The sequence below is a fragment of the Dermacentor variabilis genome, chromosome 4 (assembly GCF_050947875.1).
Source record: "Dermacentor variabilis isolate Ectoservices chromosome 4, ASM5094787v1, whole genome shotgun sequence".
NCBI lineage: Eukaryota > Metazoa > Arthropoda > Arachnida > Ixodida > Ixodidae > Dermacentor > Dermacentor variabilis.
In genome coordinates this window covers 22,386,589-22,399,683 of record NC_134571.1, presented here as the reverse complement: position 1 = coordinate 22,399,683, position 13,095 = coordinate 22,386,589, and the positions used below count along the sequence as shown (strand labels likewise).

Here is a 13,095-nt window from a genome sequence, read left to right as displayed (position 1 = left end):
TATAAGCAATTTTAGTGATAGAATGGTGTGTCAATATATTCTGCATATACTGCATGCCATATAGTATGGCATGGCATATAGCATATCTATTCCTAAATGTATACAGAACCTCATGGCAATGCTGATGCCAAGGGCACAAATTTCCTTGGTGTGTCCATATAATTGCTATCACACACACACACAAAAAAAGAAAAATAGCGCCATGTATTAGGTGGCAGTTACAAAATTTCACCATAGAGTGTTTAGCAATCTGCTACCACAATGCGTGCCCGAATGGAGTCCACGACTTGGGACGGATTTCGGGGGAGCTGGGCATTCTGCAATGGGCATTACCAAGATGTTTGCATGCATCACATTTAGGTATGCAAGGGGAAAAAAGCCAGAAAGATTAGGAGGGGGAATTTTTTTTTTCAGCACGTAGAAAGTGGGAAAAAGAAACATTAAAATTTCACATAGTTATACTTGCCATTCTCTGCTGTGCAGCATACATTTCTAAAAGCGATGACAAGAAAACCACAGAGCAGTTTCGAAGTGTCTTCATTATGTGCTTTCAGTTTAGTTTTGAAAACAGAGTGTAGCTTTCAAACATAGCGGAATACAGGAAACCCTCTGAGTGTTGGTCCAGGGCTGGCGTCTGAGACTCTGAAAGGCATGTGGAAGCATCAATGTGGCGGCAAGGCCATTGCACTAATCAGCCACTGACATCTATAGCTTCTGGTCTGCTGCAGATACCTTTTCCATTTGCCATTTGTAAATGAAAGTGGTCCTTGTTTGAAAATGTTTCTAACAAGCTTCACAACAGGCTCACAAGTAAACGTGTTTGAAAGCTCATCTACGTCCAATCAAATCTGAATGTGGAAGCAGCCGCGATTGGTTCTAATGTGAGTGTGTCAGGCATGAGTGACTCGAACACGCAGTGACCTTTTTCTCAGTTATCACATCAGCAATCTTCCATAAAAAACAACAAGGCATTCATTTTATTGTCTTTGCATTCTCTGCATAATTATTGCATTTATTTAGGAATAATTATCTTTTATTTGTGCAATAATAAGTACAAGCTATTTTTGCTGAAGTTTCAATGTTTCTCAAAATTTCTTAAAGAAAACAATGAAAAACACCGCCTTTTTCCTCCCACTCAAAATTTCCGCATATTTTGCATTCATAATCACAGTATACTGAGAGGCATTATTCCAAATAAGTAGGGATGCGTTACACATGCCAACTTGGCGTTATAAATAAAACTTTTTTTTAAATACAATTGAAGGGGCCCTCTTTCTTCACACCTTGCATTATATTTTTGGTTGTATCATATTCTTGCAAATTCAGTACTTGGACAACAGTGAGTCAGTCGGATGTCTCAAACTGAAAGAAAACAACAGAAGAGGTTTGCCGCACAAGCTGTACTGGAGGAGTCTTCTGCTTTGTGGTGCAAAACATAGGGAAAAGAGAAGACACTGCGTACTTGCAGTCCTTTTCTAAGCAACAATCATAGCAAACAGTACAGCACCACTGCATTTTGGTTGAGTGTAATTATACCTTTTGCCTCGCTCATTTGTTGTTACTTTTGCAGTGCCACCCAAAGTCCTGAGCTTAATGCTTGATAGCAAATGCAATGAATGACAATTTGTGCAGGGCCAACTGTCTCCGAGCTTACAGGCATCTGATGCTATGTAATGGTGCATCCGTCGGCAAGCCTAGACAGATAGTGTAAACTTCTCAATTTTCCTAATTAGCATGAGTCAAATAATACATGATATTGTAGCGCAAAAAACCAGAAGATAAAGATTCTAAGCGACAAAAAGAAAAGGAAGAAAGACAGCGCTACACTTAGAAATGTTTATTAGGCACAGAGCTTGCTACATATATACCGCGCACACTTTCGAAACCATCATCATCATCATCAGCCTGGTTGCGCCCACTGCAGGGCAAAGGCCTCTCCCATACTTCTCCAACAACCCCGGTCATGTACTAATTGTGGCCATGCCATGCCTGCAAACTTCTTAATCTCATCCGCCCACCGAACTTTCTGCCGCCCCCTGCTACGCTTCCCTTCCCTTGGGGTCCAGTCCGTAACCCTTAATGACCATCGGTTATCTTCCCTCCTCATTACATGTCCTGCCCATGCCCGTTTCTTTTTCTTGATTTCAACTAAGATGTCATTAACTCGCATTTGTTCCCTCACCCAATCTGCTCTTTTCTTATCCCTTAATGTTACACCCATCATTCTTCTTTCCATAGCTCGTTGCATCGTCCTCAATTTGAGTAGAACCCTTTTCGTAAGCCTCCAGGTTTCTGCCTCGTAGGTGAGTACTGGTAAGACACAGCTATTATATACTTTTTTCTTAAGGGATAATGGCAACCTGCTGTTCATGATCTGAGAATGCCTGCCAAACGCACCCCAGCCCATTCTTATTCTTCTAAATATTTCCGTCTCATGATCCGGATCCGCCGTCACTAACTGCCCTAAGTAGATGTATTCCCTTACGACTTCCAGTGCCTCGCTGCCTATTGTAAATTGCTGTTCTCTTCCGAGACTGTTAAGCATTACTTTAGTTTTCTGCAGATTAATTTTTAGACCCACTCTTCTGCTTTGCCTCTCCAGGTCAGTGAGCATGCATTGCAATTGGTCCCCTGAGTTACTAAGCAAGGCAATATCATCAGCGAATCGCAAGTTACTAAGGTATTCTCCATTAACTCTTGTCCCCAATTCTTCCCAATCCAGGTCTCTGAATACCTCCTGTAAACACGCTGTGAATAGCATTGTAGAGATCGTATCTCCCTGCCTGACGCCTTTCTTTATTGGGATTTTGTTGCTTTCTTTATGGAGGACTATGGTGGGCTGTGGAGCCACTATAGATATCTTTCAGTATTTTTACATACGGCTCGTCTACACCCTGATTCCGTAATGCCTCCATGACTGCTGAGGTTTCGACAGAATCAAATGCTTTCTCGCAATCAATGAAAGCTCTATATAAGGGTTGGTTATATTCCGCACATTTCTCTATCACCTGATTGATAGTGTGAATATGGTCTATTGTTGAGTAGCCTTTACGGTATCCTGCCTGGTCTTCTGGTTGACAGAAGTCTAAGGTGTTCCTGATTCTATTTGCGATTATCTTAGTGAATACTTTGTAGGCAACGGACAGTAAGCTGATGGGTCCATAATTTTTCAAGTCTTTGGCATCCTCTTTCTTATGGATTAGGATTATGTTAGCATTCTTCCAAGATTCCGGTACGCTCGAAGTCATGAGGCATTGCGTATACAGGGTGGCCAGTTTCTCCAGAACAATCTGCCCACCATCCTTCAACAAATCTACTGTTACCTGATCCTCCCCAGCTGCCTTCCCTCATTGCATAGCTCCCAAGGCTTTCTTTACTTCTTCCGGCATTACTTCTGGGATTTCAAATTCCTCTAGACTATTCTCTCTTCCATTATCGTGGTGGGTGCCACTGCTACTGTACAAATCTCTATAGAACTCCTCAGCCACTTGAACTACCTCATCCATATTAGTAATGATATTGCCGGCTTTTTCTCTTAATGCATACATCTGATTTTTGCCTATCCCTAGTTTCTTCTTCACTGCTTTTAGGATTCCTCCATTCCTGAGAGCATGTTCAATTCTATCCATATTATACTTCCTTATGTCAGCTGTCTTAGGCTTGTTGATTAACTTCGAAAGTTCTGCCAGTTCTATTCTAGCTGTAGCGTTAGAGGCTTTCATACATTGGCGTTTCTTGATCAGATCTTTCGTCTCCTGCGATAGTTTACTGGTATCCTGCCTGACGGAGTTACCACCGACTTCCATTGCATACTCCTTAATGATGCCCACAAGATTGTCGTTCATTGCTTCAACACTAAGGTCCTCTTCCTGAGTTAAAGCCGAATGCCTGTTCTGTAGCTTGATCCGGAATTCCTCTATTTTCCCTCTTACCGCTAACTCATTGATCGGCTTCTTATGTACTAGTTTCTTCCGTTCCCTCCTCAAGCCTAGGCTAATTTGAGTTCTTACCATCCTATGGTCACTGCAGCGCACTTTGCCGAGCACGTCCACATCTTGTATGATGCCAGGGCTAGCGCAGAGTATAAAGTCTATTTCATTTTTAGTCTCACCATTCGGGCTCCTCCACGTCCACTTTCGGCTATCCCGCTAGCGGAAGAAGGTATTCATTATCCGCATATTATTCTGTTCTGCAAACTCTACTAATAACTCTCCCCTGCTATTCCTAGAGCCTATGCCATATTCCCCTACTGACTTGTCTCCAGCCTGTTTCTTGCCTACCCTGGCATTGAAGTCGCCCATCACTTTCAAAACCAGGGGACGGCAAAGAGCAAGCGACAGGTCATCTTGTTTGTGACAAACCTAGCAATTTCATTTGCATGCCATATAACAAAACAGATTGTTTGCAAACACATGCTCGACCACTGATACAAATATGATATGCTTCCAGCAGTCCCTGCGCTGTATTATCTCGGCTCCTACCTAGGATCCTCACCTCAGAAAAACTAGGCTTACAGCAGCACTATCTGCAATGCACAGAGAGATGGGCGTTGAATTGATTTTGACCACCTTGGGACCTTTAACATGCACCAGTGAATTTTTAAATTGCTTGCATGTTCCCTCATTTGGTCAGTCACACAGCGGCCGGTCTGCTCAACATAGGTTTTTCTACAACTTAGCGGTTATCTGGTAAACTGCAGCAGTGGAACACTTTTGCACATAGCGCTTTGTGTGCTTGACTTTGCATGTGCATAATGTGCAAAGTCAAGCACATTATATGGTGCGCAAATAATATTGCTAGGTTTGTTGCAAACAAGATGACTTGTCGCTTGCTCTTTGCTGCCCCCTGGTGTCGAGAGTGTGTGCGGTATTTATGTAGCAAGCTTTGTGCCTAATAAACAGTTGTGAGTTTAACGCCGTCTTTCTTCCTCTTCTTTCTGTCACTTAGAATCTTCATCTTCCAGTTTTTTTCACTACAATATCATGTCGTTCAGCAAACACCAACTTGCTCAAGAAAAAGTTATTATTCATCAAAAACTGGTAGCATGTTACACTGCCATAACACGTGAAGGCCAAAACCTGCTGTACACATGGTAATGCATTGAGTTATCCGATTGCAGGGGTCAGACTTGCTGCAAGACATAATGAGCTGCAGTGTGAAGTAAACATATTGTGCTGTAGGTCGAGCTCCTCAACGACATATGTGAACACCCAGTGCACTACCTAAAGGCAGGGTGTCTACCAACCGGGAAAACCGGGAATTCTCGGGGATTTTAAATAGTCTGGAAATACTCAGGGAAAACTCGGAAAATTTGTGCTTCTATCAGCGAAAATGAGCTGTAGTTTTATTGAAAGGGAACGGAAGTCGCAGTAATGCTGGCTCGCATAACAGAGAGGAATCGTAACGAATCGTCTTTTGATGCCGTGTCGTCGACTGCCAACTTTCCAGACGCCCGATGTAGGCGGCACCATCACGTACCCCATAGAGTCAATGTCTAAGAACGCCTGATATTTAGGGCGCAAGAGCCCTTCGCCGTCTGATTTTCCGGACTTTTTGCTGTGACCTTAAGTCCAAAACGGCATTAATCAAAGCCACCACTGCCGCCATTTTTATTACCTCACCGCCTAGGTAAATGCTTGGCCTAGCTGCTTCAACGTTCGTTATTAAGGTTCTTGCCGTTCGGCTCCATATTTATCATTGAAGGAATTCGCCGCTATAAGCAATGGCACCGACTCCGTCTTTGTGGCCCTCGCGATTGGCTTCGAAGCTCGGAAAGTATGGCGCGTTGCATAATGGGGGGGGGGTCCCAAAATTCCACTTTGCCTCAATACAAAAGTGTTGCGCGGTGAAGCATAACAAGCGTGGGAAGGGGCAATTGTCACGGGACACAGTATCTATTCCTTACGTGTCTATCGGCCATCTCCTGTCACAGTACGGGCGCCGTTATGCCTAATAAGCATGATGGTAGGCCTTTTCGGATGTGCCTGTGGCGATTTGATTCTTCAATGGCAGTAAAAGACATGCATTTATTTTTTTGGACTGCCCGATTTTACGGACGTTTTCACAGCCCTTAGGGAGTCCGAAAAATCGGACGTTGACTGTACAGCTGATGAAGAGGATCCTTCAAATGGTCCAGGGGGCGAACGCGCTGTGGAAGGAGGACGAGAACAGAAAGGACCTAGGCATTGAGGAATGAACGGGAAAGGAAGCCTGCCGCCACTTTCTTCAAGGAGCTTGAGCTCAAAAAACAAAGTGTTGGCTGACACCAGAATGCAGGTGTCCCTCATCCAAACCGAAATAAACTCTTTAAAGCAGTGAAACGCAACACTGAAGTGTTGTGTGCGGGCTGAGAGTATGTCAGAAGAGTTGAGGTTGACACATCAGCTGTTGAGAATCTCATTTGTGACAAAGTTCGGGCCTCACACCAATGAGCTTGCTACACAGTCTTCAAAACGTCGTATTAATGGATTCAGTGTCTCAAACAGATTTTTCACCAAACTCGATGCATTAAAAACATTGCAAGCAGGATAGCTTAAAAACGAGGGGTGAATACGTTTCAAAAATGTTTTCATAAGTCTGGCTGTATCTGTTTAGTTAGCGTGCTGGGTTTTCGATGATGCCATTCTTGGCAAGAGAATTCTCCATTTATCAAGCGGCACTTGTGTCAATTGCTGCTGTATTCGCCCTGCATGAGCATGAGTTCGGTTCGGAAAAAAAAGCCTTTTGTGGTGTTGACCTCACGTCAGAAGAGACAAACGATTGCAAACAAAGTTGACAGACACCGCAACAGGCCACGAAGGAATGGTGCGCAAGGGCAGTAACATTGAAGCCGCTCTTTGTGACGTGGACAACAGCTCCACATCGACTTCGGAGGAGTGCTGCCAGTCAGTAGACAATGCAGGTGTTAGTGCTGATTCTGACAGCACATCCTCTACTTCAATAGCTTTGGCTTTTTCATAAACTTTACCATCACTCAATTCTTTCTAACGATTTCTTTCAGTGCCCTGCAGTAATTCTTTTGTCATGACCACTAGTGCAAATGTGAAACGATCGATATGTCGCTCTCATCGTTTTTCAAATGTATTCATACTGCGCACTATCGTAGAATGGAACAACTTGCCATGGCACATAGACACTGAAGGATACGCAGCAAAATTCAAAGAGCTGCTACACACTGAGCGCAGTGCCCGACCTAATTGATTTGTTTACTTTTTACACATCTTTTTTTTCACAGTTTCTTACACAATGAGATGTATTTTGCCTATGGCATGTTAATCTTTCCCCTGTTCCATTTTGCAAGCATTATCATGCGGTATATTTATAAGGCTTATTCTACATTACGCATGAATAAAGGGATCGAGTTAATGAGCGAACATCACTTTCGATGACACCGAAGGACTGCATCGGTGCGTCCGTTACTGTAGGAACGGTGCTCTGCAGAAAATAAGCTACATAGCTAGGTGGACCATTAGAGTCACAGAATGGGTACCAAGAGAAGGAAAGCACAGTTGACGATGGCAGAAGGTTAGGTGGGGTGATTAGGAAATTCGCAGGCGCTAGTTGGAATCAGTTGGCACAGGGCAGGAGTAATTGGAGATTGCATGGAGAGGCCTTCGTCCTGCTGTGGACATAAAAGATGATGATGATGAAGATGATTATGATACTATTAGCTCACTTACAGTTTTGTTTCAAATTTATGGTTCGTGAAAGTGCTCTGTTGTGTTTGGCAATCATTTACAAAAAATTAAATTTGCACACTGACATGCTTCCCTTCTTCTGTTTTTCTCTTGTTAGATAAAGTGACTTGGTCCCGAGGAATGACTACTTAAGATCCTTAGTTACTTCTTGACTGGTTGGGAACACATAGCAAGCCCTCACCTTAGTGTGTTTGGGAAGTCCACTGATATCGGCATACTATTGCAGGTATAACATAACATAATTATGTGATGCACTAGCCCTTGATATGTGCAGGTATGTTTAAAGGGCCTTTCTATTGTGCAGATACTTTAGCTGATTAGTTTCTTGATGCTTGAATCAGTAGCATTGGTTATGAGGCTTATCTGTTTGCCTTTTTTTCTTTTCTCGTATTTGTAATAGCTTTACTTTACATCTGTTTTCGGTCTGCTTGTTACAGCTTCAACTCCATCAACATCGACCAATGCGCTTGCTGATTCTGAACATACCGGACCAGCATCTGAGCGATCCGAGGCTCCGACTTCTAGTGGGTCTATCACCGGAGGTTCCTCACACTTGGCTTCGCGGAGGTTAACAAGCGCAGACTCATCACCACCTCCCACACGAGCAGTTCCGCCCGAACTTCGGGGAGTCTCAGTTAGGGACCTGGTTCGTGCCATAGGAGAGAGCCGTGCCAATGGCAATGGCACAACACCGCCAGGGACACCACCAGTGACACCACCGGTCCGACGGAGACGATCGTCTGCTAGCTCCAAGCCGGCAGCATCAAGTCCAGTACCTATTCCTGGTGTGACAGTGCCTTGCTCATACTCAGACACTGTACTTGGGGTATCAGAAGGTGCACCAAGCCATTCAGGCTCCCAGGCTCAAATTGAAAGTGCCAGGAGTGCTACCCCTTCACAGGGAAGCCTTACTGAATCGACCTCCTTTCCCAAGCATCCTGGCTTGTCGCCACGAAGAGCATCAATCCAAAGGTATTACCTTTCTTACACCTGTTCCATTCTAAAGGTTACTTTTTTTCATGCACTTCTGTTGAGTAATGCTGTACCTTAAGCTAAAGACTTTAACAAACCACAAAATTTATCAGCTATAATGGCTGAAACACTTACATTAGTAGCAAGAATAGTTTTATGTGCTCCTGACAAAGAGTAGCAACTTACATGTTGTAAATGAGCAATTGAAGCAAATTTATATTTATTTTGGCATCAGCTATGTGCTTACATTTCAATATTATACCAATATTATAGAATGCCATATTTGGAGGACTCTGAATTAATTTTGACCACCTTGGGACCTTTAACATGCACCAAAACATCAGTGAAGTCACATTCTTGCACTAACTCTCTAAAAATGTGGCTGGTCACTAGAAATGGAACATTTGACATCCTGCTGAGCAACAAAACTCTGTAACTGTTGGGCTACTGGAGCAGGTGACATTGTGTTATATACTAGACTGAAATTTTCAGTAGCACATTAGTACATGTGCAAACCATTGACACAAGTTTGTAAGGCACCTTGGTTCATGTATTTTTCTCTTTATATTCATTTCCTTTAGTGAAAGCAGTGTCAGCTCTCATTTGGGCAGTTTCTTTCGGGAGCTTCGGGACACCTCAGCAACTGGCTGCATAGGCTGCATTACACAGCGAACTACGGACAGTCCCCTAAGCACACCTGGCACTCCAAAAAAGGTAACTATAGTTTTAAACTGCGACTGCCTGCTGTCACTGCCTGTTCGCATAAGTGATAAATTTCATATTTTTCTAGGAGAGCCTTTCGCCAACTTCATCATTGAAGTCATTCACTCAGACGGGAACTCAGACCAGCCCTGAAGGAGGACCAACTACAAGCATTAAAGGCCATTTCAGCATTGGTAGCAACTCAAGTCGCGACGAGAGCCCGCGTGTCTCTCCAAAAATGTCCCGGCGGGAACGAACTAGTGCCAGTGGCACACGGCATGTGCTTCGTGGAAAGAGAGAGCGCATTCACTCAGAACACACAGAACGCCCTGCTGCTACCGAACCTTACCGCCAGGGTCTGTCCCCTTCTGTGGCAGAGTGCCTGAGGGCTGTCTTCTGTGCTTTCCTATGGCATGAAGGTGTGGTTCACGATGCCATGGCATGTGCCTCATTCCTGAAGTTTAATCCTGACCTTCGAAAGAGCATCACAAAGAGAACTGTGGCGGCGGCACCCTTGACAAAGGAGCAAAAAGCTCGCTTCCGGCATTCTGTTGAAGTAACTTCACCGAGCTTGTTGCATTTGCAGCAGCTGGAAACACTCCAGTCCAATGAGCCATTGAACGAAAACATCAAATTGAAGAGGGCGTTTGCTCCGGCCACAACTTCCGACCAGGTCACACAAGAAGGAAGTTCTGTGCAGGAAGATGTGGCTACAGACTTGCCCCATGCCCTGCGCTTCCTTGTGTTGCTCTGGGAGCAGGTGACTGGCGTGTGCAAACAGGCCATCAAAGAGCAGGTGGTCCTTCCGAGCCTTTTCTCAGGCAGCAAAAATATTAAGTGCGTGGAGCAGGCAATTGTTAGGGGTTCGGAGCGCCGAAAAACGAAGAAGAAACGAGGCTACCGTTCAGCAGTTGTAAATGGCCGTGCCACCAGTGCTTTTGATGCTTCAGCCGGTGGCGAAAAGGAAGTGACATGCGAGCTTTGTGGACTTTCATATGTGCTGACATCCCAATACCAGAATAAACAGGCTCATTCTGGGTGTGGCGACAGTGCTGGCATAAAGAGCTTTGACGGTGGCACAGGGAGTCTTATCTGTGGTGGTTGGTCTGGAAGCTACAGCGATAGCAGACCTTTGAGCAGCGGCTGGCATCATTTTTGTGACCGGTGTCGGGAAAAGCTGTGCCAGGCAGGGGGAGGACAGCGCACCTCCCTCGGAGGCCGTCACCGCAGTGGTTCCAGTTCCGCTGCTGCACGAGTTGCATCTCCTGCTCAAGACACAATTCACCACAACATGAAGAACAATGCCATGTTTTTGCTGGAACTGTCCAGCTCTGGAATGAAGTCACGGCGCAGTGGGCTGCCAAGCTTAGCCGAAGCAGAGACGCTGCTGCCGTCTAACCAGTTTGCTGCGGCTGGCCCCATTCAGTACTTCAACATGCTGGGACTCTCTCTTGATGCACTCTCGTTCGGGGAAGACTTTGTGCCATCCGAACCAGGCACATCCGGTTCACAAACTGCAGAGGCTGACCCGGAGTCAGTGGCTGCCCTTAATGGAAATGAAGCTGTAGAAGACACTTTTGCGAGTGAAAGGAGTGATGAAGCTGGATTGGGTCCCACTGTTACTGTTAGAGGCGGTGGCAGGGTGTTTCATCGATCAGTCTCTGTGGGGCTAACACACTTGGATTGGGCAGAAAAGGATCTTGCAGAGGTGGCCATTCAAGAAGCAAGGGCCTTAGTCATACCACGAAAAAGGAACAACAGCAGTGGAAGTGAAGGTGAGTGCAATATACGAATGTGGTACTGTTTTGATGCTGCACAAGGGCATAGAGCAAGAACTGAATATTTTGGAAAGCAATGTTTTCATCCATAAACATGAGGCATATACATTGAATATACATTGAATGTGCCCATTTGTGCATAAATCTCGCTGTGTGAAAGTATGAAGTAGTTCATGCTACTAGTGTGAGTGTCTGATTGCTAAACATCAGGGTTGTGGGGCTGTGAATGCAGCAAAGTGAATTAATATTGTGGACTGCTCCCATCACTGTTGTCCTGAATAAATAGACATAGTGAAATGCTTTCCATTCAAGACAAGTTTGATGTCATGTAATTGGCATAGTAATATTGTGGACTGCTCCCATCACTGTTGTCCTGAATAAATAGACATAGTGAAATGCTTTCCATTCAAGACAAGTTTGATGTCATGTAATTGGCATAATGCTTTTTTATTTTTATTTATTTCAATGCCCTAAAGGCCCAGAGGGCATCACATAGGGTGGGGGGGGGGGGGAATATTATTATACGAACATAAGATACAACATTACAGACACCAAGAAAAATAGCAAAATATAGTGAGTACAGCAGAAATAAATAGAGCATTTACAAATCAAAGCAGAAAAGCACTACAGATGTCGTCTCACAATCAAGAGGTACACCGTATAAAATATCGTTTTTCATGCATATTGATGGGATTAAGGTTACTGAATGTCGACTCGATCCAGATACATAAACAATTCTGTCTTAAAGGATTACACATCAGTAAAGGCAACTATTTGTTCTGGCAGATCATTCAACTGTTTTATTGACAACATAAATGGCACATTCTGATATTTTAATGTTCTTGCTAAAATTGGTTGTACTTCCAGACAATGATCTCTTAGTGAAAAGGTATGATGTGCCGGGAGAATATTCTTAGTTGCAAAATCTGTATTTCTGTAGTACAGCGAGTGAAAAAATGCCAAATGAGATATTCTGCATCGCATGTCAGGATTAGAGAGATTAAGTCTTTGCTTCAATGCCATTACACTTTGATAAGATGAATATGTTAGTAAAATAAACCTGGCTGCCCTTTTCTGCACAGATTCAAGCTGGCTTGAAAGATCAGTGCTATTTGGATGCTATGCTATGGAAGCGTATTCTAATGCTGACCTAATTAGTGTTGAGTAGGCATGTAGCTTCGTTTCGGCATTGGCAGCCCACAAATGATGCTTTAAAGGACCTAATTTTTTAAAAGCTTTATTTGTTATGAGCTCTATGTGAATGTTCCACATTAGATTGGACAAGATGTGCACACCCAGATACTTAAATGACCGAGTTTTTGCAATTATGTTGTGGTTAATTGAATAGGTATTCACAGGAGTATTGGCGGGCGTAGAAAACGTCATCTTCTTTGTCCTGTCGATATTGATCTCCATTTGCCACAATATGGACCACTCATGTAAGCAGGTTATTAAGGAGCAGGAGCATTACGGCAAGCGGGTTAGTTATTTGTCTGTATATCACACAGTCGTCAGCAAAAAGGCGTATACTAGAAGTTACATTGTTAGCTATACCATTATTGTAAATTAAAAAGAGAAGTGAAATGACATAAAGTGTGCTTTATAATTGTGTTTCTCAGTCTGATGGGGGTGTGGTGGGTTATACAGTTGACTTGTGTTCATTCGACCTTGATGGGGTTGACGAAATTGATCCAAATATCTGACGGGTTTAATTAAACAAGTTGATGCAGAGAAGTGGCAAAACACGCCACTGATTCATTCGGCAGCATTTGCCCAATTATAACACCCCCCGAATCAAAAGCGTGCCCGTGTCCTTTAAGTCCAAAGTAGAAAAGTAATGTAGAAGTGACATTAAAGCACATAAACAAAGTAGTAATCTAACGTGCACCCTATTTTTTAGCAAGAAAAATGGGCAAGCATTAAATATGTGTTGCACCATGGTGGCC

At 43.8% G+C, this 13,095-nt stretch overlaps 1 protein-coding gene across 1 annotated transcript in view; it reads left to right on the top strand.

The window, feature by feature from the left end:
* hiw (MYC binding protein highwire) overlaps window positions 1-13,095 on the top strand; it is a 262,991-nt gene that overhangs the window by 195,908 nt on the left and 53,988 nt on the right. Inside the window, exons 56-58 of the mRNA XM_075688361.1 lie at window positions 8,135-8,669; window positions 9,251-9,383; window positions 9,460-11,146. Of these exons, the coding sequence (XP_075544476.1) occupies window positions 8,135-8,669; window positions 9,251-9,383; window positions 9,460-11,146 (2,355 nt within the window). The remainder of the gene's footprint in view (window positions 1-8,134; window positions 8,670-9,250; window positions 9,384-9,459; window positions 11,147-13,095) is intronic.